General features: G+C 43.1%; 1 protein-coding gene across 3 annotated transcripts in view; it reads left to right on the top strand.

Annotated features, from left to right (window-relative positions):
• LOC144763253 (uncharacterized) overlaps positions 1-21,312 on the top strand; it is a 357,614-nt gene that overhangs the window by 110,646 nt on the left and 225,656 nt on the right. The window contains exon 1 of one of the 3 annotated variants that reach the window (XM_078648691.1): positions 17,685-17,799. The exons of the other annotated variants lie outside the window; for them this stretch is intronic. Coding sequence (XP_078504817.1) covers positions 17,752-17,799 — 48 coding nt within the window. The 5' untranslated portion in view covers positions 17,685-17,751. Of the gene's footprint in view, positions 1-17,684; positions 17,800-21,312 lie in introns of those variants that run through there. 3 annotated transcript variants of the gene reach the window in all.

Below are 21,312 nucleotides of genomic sequence, written 5' to 3' on the forward strand. Positions count from 1 at the left end.
TAGGGGCGCACTTGTCCAGAACGTACTCATTCAGTCAATGGGAGCCTGGACAACTATTGCAAGAACATCGATCCCAGGACCGCCAGACTCGTAAACAACCCCTAAATGCAGCCTGTTTTCTTTAAAAGGAAAACCGAATGCATTAAAAAATATGAAAAGTTTAAGTAACACCTTTTAACAATAGACAGTGGTCTGTGGGGCCGCTGCCTATCTTAACAAATGCGTTTTGTCAACATTCACAACAGGAAGGTGTCCGCTGGTGACCCCTTTCCTTTGCAAATGGTATACCATTACATTTGCAAAGTCTGTAAAATAGTAATATTTTGTGACAGATTTTGGTTGCAAATATCTATACAAACCATACCAAATCAGTATTTGGAAAGGACGCCCTAATAATTTCCCTTGAAAATACTGCTTCAGTATTCATTCACAAACACAAATTGCAATTTGGCTATGTGTAAACAAATCACAATTTAGGGTTCTTACGTGCCATTTGTAAAGTACACTATCACATCTATATCCTGGCTCAGAGCTGGTGTGTGAGCGTAGCCCTGGCTAAGCTAGGTTGGTTAATTGAAAAGTCAGGTCTTCAGCTTCTTGTGGAATTCAATAAGAGAGGAGAAGGCTCTGATGTGGAGTGGGAGGTTGATCACATTATAGGAGTGATGTAGGAGAAAGTCTGTCCTCTGGATCTGTTTCTGTGTGTGTCTGGAATGTGTATGAGTAGGATTTCTGCGGGCAGAGATTTTCGGGTAGTTGATGGAAAGAGATGCAACGGTTCAGGTAGGTGGGACCTGTGAGGAAATGTGGCTTATTATATGGTGTGGTTGAGTGAAACCTCACCATGTAATAAATTCACAAACCTGTCTTGTAATCGGTAAGACTCGTTTGTTAAAACCTTAGCTCAACACTGGGTAGCTGTGGCTATTTGTATTTGTATTTTTTAAGCGCAACATTCATACCAAGCGACATCACGGCGCTAGAAAAGCGTTATTCTAATTTGAAAAGTGAAAATTTCCTGACTATTTAGGGCCTGCGACTACAGTCAATATGGCAGTACATGGTTTTGGTTCTGCTTTATGTTTTAGGGAACAGCCATGTTTTCTATTTCTTCCTAAAGGATAAGTATGTGCCTGTTAAGCGAAGATCTAAGGGTAGCTCATTCCAGTGGACGGCCAACAAGTTGGAAAAAGACCGCCCTCCAGCTCTAACCTGTTTGATCCGTTTAGTTCTGGCCCTGGCCTGATGGCCGGGTCTCAGATTTCGTGTCGGCATATAAAATTCAATTTTATCCCTTAGGATTCGAGGGCCATTCTTATGTAGAGCTCTATCGGCGTAGCACAGGAGCTTGAACTTAGCTTTTTGGCGTACTGGCAGCCAGTGTAGTTCTTTCAGACTTTTGGATGCTGAGCTATATTTGCTCTTGTTGCATATCAGTTTGGCAGCAGCATTTTGGACCACCTGGACCATCTGTAATCGGGAGAAAAGATAGTCAGACATGCCCACATAGAGCGCGTTCCCAATATCTAGTGTGCTAGAAAGTGGTGACTGAGTAATGGACTTTTTACAGTTTAAGGTGATCCATGAAAAGAGTCTCTATAATAGTTTCATCAAAGCCAACCTCTTTCCACATAGCCCTCGGACTTGGTCTTGCATTGTTAGAGCATTATCGATGAGGATGCCCAAGTTTTTTGCCACTCGCTTGGGTTCTGGGGCTGCCTCCAGCGCCTGGGGCTACCAAGAGTTGTCCCAGATTAAGTGTGCTCCTCCAAAAAGCAACATCTCAGACTTTTTGGCGTTTAGGTTAAGGCTGTGTTCCGTCATCCAGGTTGCTGTTTCTGTGAGACATTTGATTAGATTGTGTTTGGTATTTTCATGCTGTTCTTCAAAGGCGATTAGCAGCTGAGTATCATCCACGTAAGAGCAGATATTGAAGCCCCATGTCCCACTGATCTCCACCAGGGAGGAGACCTATGCTTTAAAGAGAGTGGGGCTCAAAGAGGTATGATAATCAAGTCAAAGCACTCGAGTGGTGAGTGAATTATATTCAATTTATTGATGAGTAGTAAAACACACGTCTATTCTATAAGCCTGGGTCTTAACTGTCCACTCTGGAATCACGAGCGTGCAGCGTTCCTGATTCCAGACATGACATCAAGACACCACACATCTCCCTTCGTAAAAGAAAAAGAATTGCGTGAGGAGAAATATACAGAAAACCAAACAGTTGTGGGACATATAACAAAAGAATGAATCATGCAGCGACGGGAAGAAATTTACATACTAGTGAACATATGACAATAGAAACTAGTAATATATATACAAAAGATGGGAGAAATCATAACACACTTATCGAAACCATTACTTTTCAAAAGAGTAATCTTTATGCCACAAAGGATTCTGACGGTTTCTTTGTGGACGTTGATTACAAGGAACACCACGAGATGATGTGGAAAACTTTCTCCAATTTTTTGCGGCATTGGCAGAATTCGAACCAGAAGGTACATAGGAATCATGGACATTTTCATTCGGCCACAACCAACGAGGAACTTTAACAACTTTAGATAAGCTCCACACATTTCCATCCGATAGTTCAACTACCTGCCTGCCAACGCGTATGACTTTCAAAAGATCAGAATACCGTGACTCACCAGATTTGACTAGTCTGCTTTTCTTTACACGGACCCAATCATTGACATCAATTTGACCAGAAACATCTTTCGAGATATTAACGTTATTCTTATTGGTCAAATTTGACATCCATGATTGAGACATATTAGAACAACTTTGACATCCATGATTGAGACATATTAGAACAACTCTTCCTTCCCCTCATTTTTTCAAAAGGAGATAAATCTCCCATACTTCTAGGAGAATTTCTATAACACCACAAAATCTCACTTAATGCTTGTTTACAATCCCTTCCATTATGCAGTGCTAACTGTAACCCTTCCTTAAATACACGTATCCACCTTTCCACAATTCCATTGCTCTGTGGATAGTATACTGAGGATCTTTTATGAATGATTCCATGACACCTCAAATATTCTTTCATTTCAGTAGATATAAACTGTACGCCATTATCAGTGGTAACAGAATCGGGAAAGCTTTCTCTCTCAAATATCTCGTTCAAAAACTTTATAACTACACTTGAGGTAATGTTTGAAACAATTTTAACCTCAGGCCATTGAGAAAATTGATCTATTAGAATAATGGCATAAACAACACATTTATTATAAGTTAAAGGTCCAGCTATATCTACTGAAACACACTCCCAAGGGCGACATGGTCTAGAAAGGGGTAAACGCTCATAAGAAATATGCTTTTGAGATTTATCACTCAAACAGCATTCCATGCAATCTCTAACTTTATGTTCTATGGCTTTGTCCATTGCTGGCCACCAAAAATCTAATTCTATTTTTCATGCTTGTCATGCCTGGATGACCTTCATGAGCCATATTTAAAATTACTTGTTGTAACTCACAAGGAACTACCAACTGCAAACCTCTAAACAAAATGTCATCATTCAGGGATAACTCATGAGCAATCATAAAGAAAGGAATTATTTTTTCTGACAAATCAGTCTTTCGTGGCCATGACGACTTAACATACAATTTAACATCTCTTAATGTCGTATCACTATCACATGCAGATCTCCAATCATGTTCTTGAAGAGAACCTTTAGATATTTCACAAATAGAAATAACACTTTCCAAATCAGTATCATCTTCTACAATATGGTCATCAGGAGCAGGTAACCTTGATAAGCAGTCAGCTAAAATATTTCTTGCACCAGGAATATACTCCACCTTGAAGTGAAAGTCTTGTAATTTGTATTGCCATCTTGCAATTCTTGAAGTTGCTTTTCCACAACCCTTTGTGGTGAACAAATCAACTAAGGGTCTATGATCACTCCTGACTTTGAAAGTGGTACCATAAACATATTTGCGGAAATACTCAATTCCCCACCAACAAGCTAAAGTTTCCTTTTCTAAGGTGGAATACTTGTCTTCAGCGCCTCTTAATGGTCTGGATGCAAAACCAATAGTGACTAACTGACCTTTCTGATATTGCATCAATACTGCACCAATCCCTGCATTGCTGGCATCAGTAACGATGACAGAATTGCATGTTGTGTCAAAAGTTGCTAAAGCAGGTGCTGAAATAATACTTTTCTTTAACATTTTAAATTCTTCCTTACATTTATCATTCCACATAAATGACAAATTTTTCTTCATTAAGCATCTCATGTTAAAGGTCTTATCAGCGAACAAAGGAACAAACTTCGTATAATATTCAGCAAGCCCTAAGAAAGATCTGAGTTGATCTTTATTTTCCGGATCTGGGGCTAAGTCAATGGCTCTAATCAAGTTTTGTTTTGGAGAAATACCAGCTTTACTAATCGAATGACCCAAGTAATCAACAGATGACACACCAAATTTACATTTGTCTTTTGTGAGGGTAAGACCATTGTCTTGTAAGATGCATAAAACCTTGTGTAAAATGTTTGTGTGTTCAGAGGAATCGGATGCAAAAATCAAAATGTCGTCTTGGAAATATAAGACATTTGCAATATCTTTAAATAAATTATGCATTACCCTGTGAAAGACAGAGGAGGCAGATATCAAACCAAATGGCATTCTTTTATATCGGAATGCCCCTTCAGAAGTGATAAATGATGTGAGATGTTTACTGTCATCATGTAGAGCTATTTGATGATAGGCATTAGATAAGTCTAGGGTAGAAAATATTGATGCCCCTTTCACTTTTGTGAACATCTCATTTATATTTGGCAAGGGATGTCTATCAACCCAAACATTATCATTTAGATCCCTCAAATCAACACATAAGCGCAGTTTACCATTGGGCTTAAGTGTGACAACCACTGGAGATAACCACTCGGAAGATTCTATTTCCTCAATTACATCCAACTTACATAACCTTTGTAACTCACTCTTAACAGCTTGTCTTAAATGTAAAGGGACATTTCTTACTTTGTGCACTTTTGGTATGGCATTGTGTTTTAAAACAATCTTATGTACAAATTTCTTTAAAAGACCTAACTTTTCTGAGGCGAAAACATTAGGAAATCTCCTTTCCCATTCTAAACTAGGGTCTGATTCTACACTAGATATTAAATCAGAATACCCCAGTACCTGTTCAGGATGATTAGGATCTAGAGTTATCATCAAATCTCTTTGTTGTGGCCAACCCAAAAGACAAGAACCCTCTTTAGCCACATAAACCTTAGTACTAATTGTCTTCCCTTTAAAACTTAAAGTTGTTTCGAAAAATCCTAACACCTCAATGGGTTTCCTAGCATACCCAAGCAACCTTATGTCAGGAGGTGATAGAGTAAGATTAGGAAATTCTTTCATCCATTCATCACCAATAAGAGTGTGCCTAGCACCAGAATCAGCCATAACGTTAATTTCTTTTCCTCCAATTACAACAGTGCAATAAGGAGCATCTTTTACTGATGTATCAATTTCATATACAGCTAGAAGATAGTCATTATCTTCCATGTCACTCGTTACTTCCCTAACATTCTCTTCAGTCTGCCCTCCACAATCACATTTTTTGCTTTTGAACTTATTCTTATTCCTGCAAATTTTTGTGAAATGACCTTTTAATTTACAGTATCTACACACTTGACCAATGGCTGGACAGTTTCTGTCATTTGCTAAATGATCCGAAATACCACACTTAAAACAAACATATTCTTTTTTTTCTTGAAGTTGCAGACTCTTATTTTTCGGTTTATTGTCATTAGAGTAGGTTTTCTTGACCAGATTTACTTCAGAGACTTTTTGCTCAGCAAGTTCTTTCAATCCCAATTTCATATCCTCAAAGCGATGAGCAATGTCCAAAGCTTGTCCAAGGTTAAGTCTTCAGTATCCAATAACTTTCCTTGAAGTTTGACATCTGCAACTTTGTGCACCATTTGATCACGCAGCATTTGGTCTTGGAACGTTGAATAGTTGCACTTTGACACCAAAATTCTTAAATCGTTCATAAAAGAATCGATTGATTCATTGGGCATCTGACCTCTACTAAGAAATTTGTGTTGTGAAACCACTTCATTACCCTTTTTAATATATTGTTTATCCAATTGACATATAGCTTCTTCATAGACATCCACTTCTCCTTCAGTGGTGGATGTCGCATTTCCACTTGGAGGTAAATGACTTAAAACGTGTCTGCCTTCTGCACCCAAACAATGTTTCAAAATAGCCAATTTTCTTTTTTCAGTGTAGTCATCACCACCAATTGCCTCAATATACGCTTGGAAACCTTCTTTCCATCTTTTCCATTCCAAAACAGGCTCACCAGGAGAGGCTATAAAAGGTGCTGGTGCCGAAAAATTATCCATTTTAGGATTATTTAATGAAATAATAAAAATAAAAAATAACATTTTTTTTATTTCTTCTGTTTCTTTTTTTTATTTTATTTATAATTCTGTATTTTGCTTGCAATAAAATTGTTAAAATGGCTCAAATTGTAGTCACAATGCAAGTATCAGGAAAGTTCACATTGAAAATACGATAATGACGATTAAAACCACGTTGTAATGCTTGCTCCAAATGGTTCTGTAAGTATTAATGTTAAATTGGTTCCCAAAGTATGGCCGCTGTGCGTTTTGACGTTTATACGTCATGCCGCATCATTTGCGTGTGTTTTATTGAAATTTGGCTCCCAAAACATGGCCGCTTTACGTTTTGACGCTCATACGTCATTCGTCATGCAAGCGTCAGAGGGGTTCGCACTAAGTTCCGGACTCTGAGTGCTCGAAGATGAGAAACAGCTTGAAATTACGTAAAAAACTCACCGGACCCTTAAAACACACGTGGTTTTTAGAAATCGTGGTCGCGAGTAGAGAGGAATGCTTCGGCAATTAAAATCCAGACGAAAATGGAAATTCGGCTGTACTTGCTCTCGAGGACCCTGATCTGCATCAAGCAGGACTCCAGGCTTGAAAGTTCGCCTCCGATCGTCACCAATATGATAATCATGTCAAAGCACTCGAGTGGTGAGTGAATTATATTCAATTTATTGATGAGTAGTAAAACACACGTCTATTCTATAAGCCTGGGTCTTAACTGTCCACTCTGGAATCACGAGCGCGCAGCGTTCCTGATTCCAGACATGACATCAAGACACCACAAGAGGCCCCATGTGGGACTCCATATCTAATATTTCGAGAGCTGGAAGAATAGTGGTCTATTTGGATGTTTGGAGCTCTATTAGATAGAAAAGAGGTGAACCACTGAAGGGCTTTTGAATATATTCGATTTTCGTACAAAATGTGTAGCAGGAGGTCATGGGAAAAAGTATTGAATGCTGCAGTTAGGTCCAGAAGGATCAATGCGGCAGCTTTCCCTTGGTCTATCAGGGTTCTGATGTTATCTGCAGGTACAGTGGCTTCTGTATTGTTGTCAGCTCTAAAACCGGTCTGAGAGGGGTCTAGCATTTCATTGATTTCTAAGAGGTTTACCAGTTGCTTATTCACCAGTTTCTCCAACACCTTGGACAGGTAAGGTAATTGAGAAATTGGTCGGTAGCTAGCAAGGTTATAGATTTCTAGACCAGCTTTTTTAATGTGGGGAATACGATTGTTTCTTTCCATATATCCGGGAATGATGCTGAGTCCAGGGATTTATTAAAGATGCGAGTGACATGCGGACTTAGGACTGAGACAAGTTTTGAGAACATAAAGTGAGGGCAGGGGTTGAGTGGAGATCCTGCTTTAACCTCCGTCATAGCTTTTGTGACTTCTTCTGCAAAGGCGGCCAGGTTGCCTAGGTAAGCCTGTGCTTTGGGGTGTGGAGCTGATGGCTTGCTATCCGATTTGTTAACAGTGAATTGGCTATTGAAGGAGGAATATATTTTGGAGACTTTGTCGGTAAAGAAGTTGTTAATTCTCTCGCAATTATCAGTGGAAGGGGTCATAGTGTGGGTCATACTAGCTGGTTTACAAAGTTCCTTCACTATTTTATAAAATTCTTTGGAGGAGTTACAATAATCTTCAATTCGTTTTGCATAGTAACGTTTTTTTGCACTTTTGAGGGCATTATGGTAGATTAAAAAAAGTTTGTTTTTTTTAAAACAGATTTTATTTGTCATAGGTCACATATACTGCAGAGCTCCGGACCCCGGAGTTCCCTGCACACATCAATATATCAGCAATAAAATCTTAGACATTTATACTTAGACTAACAACACCCCCCCCCACCCTCCGTTTGCGCCGATGCTGCCACCTGTTTACAAAGAGTCTTTAAATTGCATGCTAAGTCTAACGAAACACTCCCTCCTTTCCACCCAGGAGCCACCTATCAGATCGTCGGGAGGTTGGCCCTCTCAGGCGGCGGGTCCAGGTCCAAACCACGGTAGTCCGCCCATCTCTTCCAGATCTTAAAATGCTTACGGGGGCTATGAATACAGGTTGCTCAAGTCCCATAGAAAAGTCCATCCCATTTTTCCAAGCAGTTAACGGCGGAACTTTAGGCGCCTTCCACGCCTTGGCAATGTCTCTCTTTGCCAGTGTTAAGCCTAGCAATAGCAGGTGGCGCTTATACCTATTGCCCCCTATCCCCTCCATCACATGCAACAGAGCTAATTTCGGCGTGTGTGGGAGCTTCCACGCCAGAACCTCAGACATACAGGCATACAGAATCTTTGCAAAGCCGAACACCCCCAGACTATATTCACTAGTGTACCCTCCTCCACTCTACAGCGGAGGCAATCAGGAGAGCTAATCATGCCCGCCCTTCAAAGGCGCTCTCGGTGAAATATGTGCGGTGCAAATATCTAAATTGGATCAGGCGCAAGTGCGTGGATATTGCCGCTCCCCTCGGACTCGCCAGTGCCTCGGCTCAGTCCTCTTCTTCTAAGTCCCCTACGTCCCCTCCCCATGCTGCCCTAAGTCTCTGTAGGTTAGTGGAGCAGTGGTGAACCAGCGTCTGATAGATGCGTGAGATTTTCTTGTCCGGGAGTTCACCCATGAACACTTTGGCCTCTATCGGGCTAAATTCAGGGAGAGGCCCTATGTCAGTTAGGTGTGGCATCAGTGCATGCCTGAACTGCAGGTATTTAAAAAATTTTGAGTGTGGCATCCCATACTCATCTTGCAGGTTCTGAAAGGACTTCAGGGTACAGCCCGTCATGACATCGCCCAATGAGGAAATCCCTATTGCATCCCAACCCCCAAATTCCTGTAGGGCATTCAGACCGGGAAAACGACCATTGCGCCACAGAGGAGTCTCTTGGGTCAGCACGTTCCACCACTCCATCCTACCCAAAGCTCACCTCCATACATAAAAAAGCACCTCTGTGGCGGACGGAAGACACTTCCGAAGTGGTGCAGAATACAGCAGGGCATGTACGGACGCGGAGCCCATTAAGTGTCGCTCAACCGCGTAGGCCGGGTCTCCCCTATCCCCATACCACCACTCATTGAGTACCAACAGGTGCGCCGCCTGATAGTAGGAGAGAATATCAGACTTAGCAAGCGCCCACGTGTAAGACGATAAAAAACACGTTCGCAGAGCCACCCGTGCAATCCCTCCCTCCCACAGGAACCCACCCAACACAGAGGTGACCTGCTGAAACCATTGGGGCGGAATCCGGAAGGGATGATTTTGTAGTTGGTACAATAGACGGGGAAACGCCACCATTTTGAAGATAGCTGATCTGCCATAGATCGTTTGGGGCATGCGGGACCAAACCTTCAAAATTTGCGTGTGCGATCCCAGACTGACGTGAGGTTGTGGTCTCGGGAGGCAGTCGCCTCCTCCGACAAGTAAACCCCCAGGTATTTCACCCGCCCCGTTCGCCATCTGCAGTCCAGAGGCCCATGCGACCACCCGCCGCCGTCCGCCCAGCACCCACAGTGTCGATTTGCCCGGATTCATGTATAGACCGGAGGTTTCACCAAATATCTGCAAGATGCGAAGCAAGCGCGGTCCCGATCAATCCAAGTCGGTAATGAAAAACAGGACATCATCGGCATATAGTGCTATTTTGTCGGTGAGACCCGGTGCCCACCTAAAACCCTTGAGCTGGGCATCTATACGAACCCACGCCGCCAAGGGCTCCATGGCCAGCGCGAAGAGATAGGGGGAGAGGGGGCAGCCCTGCCATTTATGGTATATTTTTAAAGCCTTTTTGTAGAGCAGTCTATCGTTGTTTTCTTTGGATAGTTTCCACTTGTGTTCTAGGGAGTTAAATCTCCTTTTTTTTTTAACTCTAATGAGTACCATTTCTCAGATGGTGTTTTCCTGTTAGATTTATTCCCTAATCTAGGGGTGCACATGTCCAGCGCATGAGTGATTTCATCATGCAGGAGTTCAGCCTCAGCCTGGGCAGAGAGTGTATTAGCAATGCTTGGGTCGCATGCTAAAAAATGTGACGCAAACAACTCAGAGGTAATAAGGTTCCAAGGTCTTTTTACCGTTGTTGATTGTATGGCTACCTTGTTTAGCATAATTGGCAGGTTAAGGGAAAAGGAGATTAGGGAGTGGTCAGTCCAGGACAGAGGTGTGATCTCTGAGTTGTTGATAGCCTCTATGTTAGAAAATAGAAGATCCAATATATGCCCAGCCGTATGGGTGTGTCCTTTATTCCATTGTTTTAATTGCAGTGTCTACATGTCACTTTTTAAATGTTTCATCATTGGGTCCATAGAGTTTTCGAAGTGAACATTGAAGTCACCAATATCTAGAAAGTGTTTATGTTTTAGGCAGGAAGGGAACAATTGGGACTACAGGTTAGAGCTAAATTATTATTATTATTATTATGCATTCTTATATAGCGCTCGATTACCCGTAGGCATCTCGGCGCTTGCCTTGGGAACCCGTCCTGGCTTTTTCCCTGTGAGATACCCGTACTGGGCATCCCCAAGGTGAAAGCCAGGCATCCCGCCGCGGGGGGGCCGTAGTGGAGATTAAGCAAGCTGATGCCCAGAGCTGCAGAGTGTGAACCCGTGATTCAAGTAGGCACCGAAACGAGAATTATCGAGTCCGTGGATATTTGGGTTCAAGACCCTGCTGCGTCGGGAATTGAACCCTGGTCCCGGGTCTGACCTCTGCTTCAGGGTCTGCCTCCTCTAACCAGTGAGCCACACTTACCCAGGAGGGTTATAAATACCTGCCCCTCCGAGTAGTTTTTGCTCACCCCATGACACTGAGAAAGCCAAGATCTCATGTTCAACCAGTTGGGCCAATGATTCCGGAACGCAGCTAAAGCAAACTTTAAATAAGACAGCAATACCCCCTCCCTTTCATCCATTCCTGTCCTGTTTTAATAGCTTATAGCCTCCCGGTAGGGCGGAAGCAATGCCAGGGGAGTTGTTATCATCCAACCAAGTCTTTATGATAAATGCTAGGTCAGGTTTTACATCTGCTATGATGTCCCAGATCTGAAGGCAATGTTTGGGCATTGATCTGAAGTTCAAATAAATGCAGTTCAGCTGAAAGCCACCCGAGCTGATGTCCTTCCTAGTGTGCTGTTCGGATATTATTTGGCAGCCCCATTTACAATGGAGGTATGAGAAAGGTCCCTCCGTATCTCCGGGGGAAGTTTTCACACAAGGTTCTAGGATATCTGGTTGTGCTTTTGCTAGTTTCAAAAGCATCTCTCTGGAATATTGGTGGTGAATGTTTTTTTTTTAATGAAAGGTGCAGGGTTCCTGGCCCCTGGTCCCGTTCGGGTGCGGATATTTGGCGAGCCGGTGGCGTGGCCACGCCGCGGCCCCGTTTATGTAGTTCCCTGTGTTCACACAACTAGAATGCTGCCCCTCCTCCAGCGCTACTTCTGGTAGCTTCCGGTTGCACTGAGGCTTAGTTATGCTTAGCTATGAGCAGTCAGGCTATAAAATAGCAACAAGTGCAAAGCATTTAGAAATACCAAAACAATTGAATAATAAAGAAATGCGACACATAGGAAATCCAACACTAAATTATAAAAATAGATCCTTTTTTATGACTTTGTAGACACCAAAACAAAGAAAATCCACCAGAGGATTCTGAAGATACGATAGTTTAAGCAAATCGTAAATCACTGCTTTTTCCTCAAAATGAAAACAAACATTGGCAACCACAGTGGTTAGCGGTTAGTTTGAAAACTTTTATAAAGTTGTGTTTGGCTATGCTGACCCCCTTTGGGAAGCCTACTCTGGCAGGGATCAAGTCAGGGGGGCACTAAGGCTTAGCAGGACAGTATAATTGCAGTCAAAGCAGTCTCTAGTGCAGTTCCTGGTTCCTATGGGCAAGACATTAATGGAGTGGTCCTGATTCATAGGATATAGGATGCTAAAGAAGCTGAAGATGTTAATCCAGTTGACAGAGGTCTTAATGGGGCCATCTCTAGGTCCACAAGCACTGTGGGGTGTCTTTGGCCACATAGGTCGATGTCTCTCGAAGTACTGATGAAGTCTAACCAAAAAACAGCTGCTACTAGTCTACTGGTCTCCGGTCACAGCAAAACCAGCAGTTCCGTTGAACTGAGGCTAATATCCATCTTTGGCATCCAAACTGCTCTATGATGACTCTCCTGGGTCTATCAGACTCAAGTGCAGCTTTTGAGTGTCTGGGTTGGTCTCCCGGGCTGCACTTTGGCAGTCAGTGGCGAACAAGCAGTTGTGGCTACCAGCTTGGCCAAGGCTGCTTCTTCAGTTTTTGTGGCCCTAGAGCTGTAGAAGGAAGTCAACCAACTGACTCTTGAAGTTCAACTGTTGTCTTCTCTTTGCTAGCCAAGGTGCAGTGCAGTCTTTGATGCAGCCTCTCTTTGCCAGATCAGAGAACAGCAGAGTAGTCCATCTTTGGTCCTCTCACCAGTCAGATGTGATCTCAGGTCTGGGTGCCAGGGGTTCTACTTTTATGCCCACAACTTTCCCTCGGGATGTAGTGACTACAGGCTAATGGGCTGCTCGGTCCCATCCCACCTGATGATGACTTCCTGCAATGTGTGGCATTTTGCTATCCCAGAGTGAAATATTCTGTCCACTTCCAATATGGCAGAACCCTTCTGTCGGTGTGTGGAGCTTGTTAGCCCACCCTAGAGGTGTTGGTATCTCAGGGCTACATGCCCACGGAAAATCGGTGTGGCAACTATTTTCTCCGACGCCAACCTGTCCCCAGCACCAACCTGTCTACCAGAACAAAAGAGTACCCCCTCTCATGGGTTTCCCCATTTGCCCTAGAAAAGTAGCTTTCTCTTTGAGGCACACCTTTTGGGCACATATCCTGTGTGCCTTCCTGCCAGGGAGAGGTAACACCTCTTCCAATGGCAGGCCTCTATTGTGTTGCTTCCTGATGGGCGTTCACACCTCTCCCTAGGAGGGCAGAGGGCTGTCGGGTGGAGAGCATCTGCTAATGGCAACTGGAAAACTTGACAACAGAGAGGCAACATTCTAAAGTTGTCTTTTATTCAAAATAACAAAAACATTTACTTGGGCTTCAATCAGATTTAATGTTATGATTCTTTTGATATCTTGAAGTAGCAACTTTACAAGTACCATTCAGAACTTAGCACAGCTGAGTTGTTAGCATGCAACTCTGTACTTGCCAATGGGGCTACTAGCCTTTCTACAGTAAAACAACAATTTGGGGTTTTCACTGTTAGGACAAATAAAAAAACATGACCTCATTTTTAATATGCAGCACCCTGCCTTAAAGCCCTAAAAGCCGACCTTTGGGGTGACTTATATATGCAAAAAAGGGAGGTCTGGACTTTGCCATTCGCAGTGACAGGCTGGGAGACATGTTTTACTATGTTACATTCAGGATGGCACAATGAGTGCTGTAGCCCATGAGGAACATTCTAACTTACAGGTCCTACATAGACACTGGTACCGTATACGAGGGACTTATAAGCAAGTTAACTCATGCCAATAGGGTGTAAGCCAATTAAACATACACTTTTATGGGTCAGAGCACTGGCACTAAGGTCTGGTTAGCTGGCTTCGGTGCACACTCAGATTTATTACATCAGCACTAAATAGTCAAAAAGTGGGGCAAAAAGTGAAGGTAAAATTTCAAAGAGCCATTTCCTCACAGGTCCCAAGTTCTGTAGTGCCTTGAACATGTGGGTGAGGAGTTTGAAATTAGCTTGTTTGTGTATTGGGAGCTAGTGGAGCTTCCTGAGGTGTGGTGTAATGTTAGTTTTGTGTGAGAGGGATAAGTCTGGCTGCCAAGTTCTGGCTGGTTTGTAGTCTTCTGAGTTGCTTGGTGATCTGAGCGTAAAGGGTGTTTCTGTAGTCCAATTTGGGGCAAAAAGTGAAGGTAAAATTTCAAAGAGCCATTTCCTCACAGGTCCCAAGTTCTGTAGTGCCTTGAACGTGTGGGTGAGGAGTTTGAAATTAGCTTGTTTGTGTATTGTGAGCTAGTGGAGCTTCCTGAGGTGTGGTGTAATGTTAGTTTTGTGTGAGAGGGATAAGTCTGGCTGCCAAGTTCTGGATGGTTTGTAGTCTTCTGAGTTGCTTGGTGATCTGAGCGTAAAGGGTGTTTCTGTAGTCCAATTTGCTGGTGACTATGGCGTGAGTGACAGTTTTTTTGTGTTGCTTGGGAGCCATTTGAAGATCTTCCTCAGAATCTTTGGCGTATGAAAGTAGGATGCAGTGATGACTGTGACTTGTACGGTCATGTCCAATATGCTGTCAATGATATTTCCAGGTTCCTGGCATGCGTGTTGGGTGTGGGCACGAATTTGGACATCCACAAGTTGGAGTCCCATGGCGTGGTGTTCTTGCTGAATATGGCTACTCAATCAGAGGGGGCCCCTGAAACAGATAGGGCAGAGAAAAATCAGGGGAAAAAAGGCAAGCTACTCCCAAAAATATTTCTCTACCATAATACTTTAACATGCGCTATAAGTCGCTAATATACAGACTCCAAAGGAGTTGGCCAAGAGGACAAAGGCGTGTCACAAAAAACAGATTAGAAAAATATCAAAATGTATTTATAATACATTAGCATCTATTTATAAAATGAACGTATACAGCACCCCACACCGTCAATCTCACTGACTGATTCATACTCTCACATACCAACACATCCTGTGACTCAGGAATTCACTCATACTCATACCAACAATACAGTGGATAAGAACAAATCAACCAAATTTAACAAATATGTATAACAGTGATGCTTGCTGAAGATCACTACTTCAGTCTTGTCAGTGATGAGCATGAGACAGTTAGCTTTCATCCAGTTAGCAACTTTGGCCATGCAGGTGGTGAACTTGTTTCTTGTGTTGGGGGTCTTGTCCTAGCGGGAGATTGTGAGTTGCACGTTGTTGGAGTAGGAGAGGATGTTGATGTTGTGTGCAGGGATGCCATTGGCTAACGGGTTTGTATATGCGTTGAAGAGGATGGAGCTGAGCGATGAACATTCAGGCACTCTGCAGATCAGTTTGCAGGCTTTTGAGAAGTCAGGTGCCAGGCTTTCAGCTTGTGTTCTATCGATTAAGAAGGAGCAGATCTAGCAGAGAGGGGGTCCTTGGATGCAAATCTTGTGCAGGCACCTGATGAGGAAGGGATGTGAAACTGTGTTGAATGCTGCAGAGAGGTGCAGGAGAATGAAAGCTTCCACTTCTCCTCTGTCATGTGGACGTCGTCTGTGGTGACAATAAGTGATGTTTCTTTACTATAATTGGGCCTGAATCTGGTGTGTGTGGCGTCAAGGAGGTGGTGGTTGCTGAGGTGGTTAGAGAGGCATTGGTTGATTAATTTCTCTAAGACAATGGCCGAGCATGGTAGGACGGAGAGGAGTCTGTAGGTGGATGGAGAGCGTGGCTGGGCCAGCTGATGGTTTCTTGAGCAGGAGCTTGATGGCAGTGTGTTTCCAGGTGTCCAGGAATGTGGCTGGGTCAATGGAGGAGGTGAGGATGAGTGTTAGTGCTTTATTTATCGGTAGGAGTCCTTTAGTGAAGGAGTGGTAGGGGCAAGGGTCAGATGGGGCCCTTGAGTAAACGTTCTTCATGGTAGTAGTGGTTTCAACAGTGGTGGTGGAGGGCCATGAGATCAGGGATCATATGGAACATACCATGAGACTGAGCTCCCCCAGCTAATATACAATCAATGTTTTTCAACCACACACTTTACTAGCAACTTCTACCTCGGTTCTAAATGCTCCCAATCTTGCCAAAATAGGAGCAGAGAAATAAGTGGTGTTATGGCCAGAGGTGCCGAAACCAGTCTCAGTGTCTGCTCAACATCCTGTGATTCTGGACAAATCAATTAGGGCCATATGTATCAATGATAGGTTTTGCGATTCTCAAATAGCGAATTTTTGAGAATCGCTATTTGAAAATCGCAAAACGCTATGTATGTAGGATTTGCAATACATTTTGCGAATCCTACATATTCCTTAATTGCGAATCACAAATTGCGAATCGCAATTAAGAAATACCTCCCCATTCATTCCTGAGCCTAGAGGCCCATAGGAATGCATGGGAAGACATTCTCAATTTGCGATTCCCAATTAGAGAATCGCAAATTGAGAATGCAATTTCAAGTTTTCCAGGGTGTCAAAAGGACACCCTGTTGCATCCCTGAAATGAGCATGGGTGCACCTACATGCCCTAAGGGCATGTGTGTGCGCCACATGCCACTTTGAAAAATGCAAAAATTTGCATTTTTGAAAGAAATTGCAAATTACCACCAACCTGTAGTTGGTGGTAATTTGCGATTTCTTATGCCATATTCGCACAACTTGGGTGCTTCATACATGCCATTTAAGGAATTGCAATTTGCCATTCCTTAAATGCATTTGCAAAATAAGAAATCGCAAATTTTGTGATTCCTTAATTTGCGAGACAGTTGTGCTTTCATACATAGCACTGGGCCAAATTGCAATCGCAAACGCTGAAATTCTGCGAATTTCAGCGTTTGCGATTGGAATTCGCCTTGATACATATGGCCCTTAATCCCCCCGTACCTAAAAAAACGAATGTCACCTTGTGCAATTAAACTGCTGCTCTTTGAAAGCGCTCCAATAATTTCAGGTCGAGTTTGTGCTATATAAACCTGCAAAAAGAAAGTTGAAAAAGTGATTGCCCAAGAGTGTACCATTTGCCCAAATAGGAGGCCAGGTTTAGATGTCAAGTATCCAAGTTCCTCCTTGGTTTAAACAAATTCACTGAACCGGGTACAGTGGCAGTTTGTGGTTACTGGACATTATGGCTAAAACAAATTCACTGGACCAGGTCATTTTACAGTAGGCTGGCATGTGCGATTGGTAGAGGCTGATATTTACCATTGGTGTTCCAAAGTTTAAGATTACATTTGGGCTTCAGAGTTTGCATTTTCTAAGCTTGTGTCTCAAAAGTTGCAGACTTACTCAAGGAGGGGTAAGGGGATTAGCACTCAAACACTGTATGACTAGTAATCCTTCCATAAACTCAATATCTGCCTAAATTATATCTTTAAGACAGCCTGATTTTGATTGAAAGCCACCCTAACAACACTGTTTGAGCTCTCAAACAGATCGCCTTGAAACTGCTTAACTAGTGCGCTTTCTACATGTATGTAAAACGTGCGCGTAGTTACAGTAAATTTGCTGTCCGAATACGTATCTCATGGTGAGTAGTATCTGAAACACCGGGCATGCGCGGTGGTTTTCAAGGTGACAGCTCGTACTACAAATGTTTTCAGAGCACGTTCAGTGAGCTGCGCCTGAGACCTTTGAAATAGGCTGTTGTTTTTCCGCCTCCTACGTCCCAGCAGCAACCCGGGCACCGAACTTTAACCCGAAAATGGCTCTGAAAATCAATAAAGTAATGTCACATCAGTTTTCAGATAAGGTGAGTGACGAATTGCGAAGCAGCTCTGGTTATGGGCTAGTTAAATTAAACGCAATTGTTACACATACCAACTTGTAACTTTCCCTGAATTTCGGGTTTGTGTTTCACTCGCATATTTAGGACACCTACTATTTACATTTTATTCAACGAGCTACCAATGAGTATAAACAAGTCTTGCAAACAAAGATTAATCCCTTTTAAGCAAGTGTAAATCTTCCACCACTATAGCATTCGTGGTCTCTAGAGTCTCGAGTAATGATTGGCCGCTATATTTGTGCCTCTCAAATCCACGTGACTTAACCATTTCTCAGGATAGTATTGTCTGCTTTTAAGAAGGGAGGCCCTAATATTTACTCAGGTTAACATTGGCCATAAAATTCTCAAACGTCAGCCTTGCTTACCACATTCTGATGGGAAAGAAGAACACAGAGGACGGATGCATATCTGTCAACCTCTTGCTTAAACAGTAGAGGATTTAAGAAGGTGATCCCATTAAGCTCAATGAGAAGTTAACACTTTTTTGGAGGGTGATATAGATTTGAAAAGCTGGCCATTCCTTTAAAATCTGTTGAGGCATTTTGTTTGTCAGGCAGGTGAATAGAAGTAAATAATAGGTGGCACCAGACAATTGTGAGTGGGGGGCAGGTAGACTGATTTCCTTACAGGCGGGTTATAGATTTTCTGTTCAAATTACACACTGACTTTTTGAGACATGCCTGTAATTTAGCGATTCAACTGTGTACTCAGTCAGTCATAATAACTTTATTCGGTTAATAAAAACCATAAAAATACTCTACAAAACATCTTAAAAAAACATTAAAACATATGCAAAGTTCATTTGGGATAAACTTATCTTTAAAGAAGTCCTACTTCTGCGCTCCTCCTTGGACTAACATCAGAATTATCAAAACAAAGAAGTAGTTCCTCTAACAGATGCACATATTTGTGCTATCGGGCCGGAGTAAGTTTCACTGCAAGATCTGTTGTTCAGATCGTGATGCCCTCACACACCTGTTGGGGTGTCATGCTTCATCATTGGCCGCTCCTCGTCAGGCCACCTCAATGGATCTTTTAGTTGTTTATTTAGTAAATCTAAAACTTTACATTTGCAGTCTAGTTTATTTTTTGGCTTTGTTGCTACTTCTAGTAGTATTGTGTTACATATGAAGGTCAAAGTGAATGAAAGGCAATTGTTGTTATTGTTATCAAAGTTGAGATTACAATTCTTTTTTTACTAGTGGCCAAAAATCAATGTGTTGTTGCCCATAAAACTTTTGTTTTTTGTGTTTTGTTCCATATAACTTCATAACCACTTCATAACATCAATTACAATAGCACAAATAATCATCTACATAGTCTAATGTACAGTGCTGTGAAAATACATTGCAATCCGTTCAGCCATTTTGCAGCTAAGTGAAATACAAAAGGGAACACAACGGGGTCTCCAGGAAACCATGTAATGTATTATCACAACGTCATGACGCATTTCGGTGATAAGCCTTTTTCAAATGCCTCTGACACCCGAGGTTTCTTTTGCTGACATAATGTGACAATTAAGATATTAAACCACCCCCCCAATTACCCCCCCCCCCCCGAGTTGCTCAAAGTCCTCTGAGACCAGTCCATAAGCAGGCAATATAGAACTAGAAGAAACAAAAACTAACGGAGAGAAGAAAAAAACAAATCCACATTAGTACACACCCACCCCAAGTTACCCCCTACTCCCCCCTGTGCCAGATCCAACCGACCGGGCCCCACCCTCACGCCATTGGGAGATCATCTGCAGCAATGGGAGGCTCCAGCCACAAACCCCTATTGTCCGCCCACCTCTTCCGTATTTTATAGTTCCTGCCCCATGCAAAAGTTCAGGCCATTTTTACAGGCGGCCACCGAGGGGGTCCGTGGATCCTTCCGCATCTTGGCTATGTCACATTTTGCCAAAATAAGGCCCAGTTGCATAGGATGCCTTTTATATACATTGCCCCAACCCCCTCCATAGCACAAAGTAGGGCGAACTGTGATGTACCTGGGAGTGTCCACCCCAAAATCTCCGACAGAGCGGAAAATACTCCCCTCCAGAATCGATCAAGTGATGGACATTGCCAAACAGTGTGCAAAAATGTGCCCTCCTCCCGGCCACACCGAAGATATTTCGGAGAGGCAATCAATCCCACCCGCCACAGCCGAACCCGAGTGAAGTAGACCCGGTGTAGGTATTTAAGTTGAATGAGGTGGAGATGCATCGCTATGGCCGCACCCCGGGGGGGGGGGGCGCTAGGCCTCCCTCCAGTCTTCCTCCTCCAGCGTACCCACATCCTCTTGCCACACCTCCCGAAGCTTCTGAAGCATAGGAGAACAGTTAGTGACTATGTTGGAAAACGAGGCAGCATCTGTGAGGCCTGCACAAATAACATGACACATTTGTCCTTCACTGGGAACCAAACACCCTAGGGCAGCGCCTGACTCTCAGAGGGTAGCGTTGCAGAGCAGTCTGAGTCTTACTCAAGAGGTGGTGTGGGCTAGTAATCGCCATTTGCAGGTGCGCAAAAATAACACTCAATAATTGATTGTCCAGTCTGTACTTTGCTTTATAAAAGTAAGAGTACATTTATTAAACACACACACCACTCAATAGTATACACAAATTTACAAATATACATAAGCTGTTGGAATTACTTTGTGACATTGCATAACATCTCCACCCCTCCCGCAGGGGGGGGTGGGGTCTAGTACCACCACTCCCATGTATGCACATGATCTTGCCCCCAATGCAATTAGTTGAACCTATCCTGGAGCGAGGGCCCTGCGCACTGGCACCATCCCAGTGACGTCCCCCTCCCATTACCTCAACAAGCATTAAACAGGAATACACCTGCCTTGGTGACACATGACCCTGACCAAGCATCTCCTACTGACCCTAAAGTATACACCTCTATATCTTAAGGGCTAACAGTCTGGGGTCTTCACTTAAGCGCAGTAGCAAGACTACATGTTTACGCACACTTTAGAATGACAGTACTCCGCACATTTGGATATCATAAAAAATGCATTGCAATTACAGCCCCTAAAGGCATCACAGATGATCACAGGATTAAGTTGTAAATACCGTCAGACACCCCAGCAGGAGTATCTAGCCACTTAAATCCACTTTGCTTGTGACATCATCTTACACCCGTACTTCACATTGAACATCAGTCCCCCTAAAAGAAATAACCATTAATAAATGCATTTCAGTGCAATTACGCCATTTCACCTCCAGGGGATGCCCTTCTCGAGACATCTCCAACTCCGCCCTTCAATCTTTGATGCACTTCTCAATGAACCCCCAGCTGTAGAGCAAAAGTTCCAGCGTAGGAGGTAATGCAATCTTCGCTGAGAGTTGAGGGGTTATTCTTTTTAAATCCTCAAAAAACTTAGGGTGGGACTTAGCTTTGTGCTGGGGGCGAGACTGCGCTGCTCCAGCAGCTCCCCCCAGCAACTTTTCACACTCAGGGGTGACCCCTCTCCTCTGGG

This window comes from Lissotriton helveticus, chromosome 6 (assembly GCF_964261635.1).
Source record: "Lissotriton helveticus chromosome 6, aLisHel1.1, whole genome shotgun sequence".
In the NCBI taxonomy this organism is placed as follows: domain Eukaryota; kingdom Metazoa; phylum Chordata; class Amphibia; order Caudata; family Salamandridae; genus Lissotriton; species Lissotriton helveticus.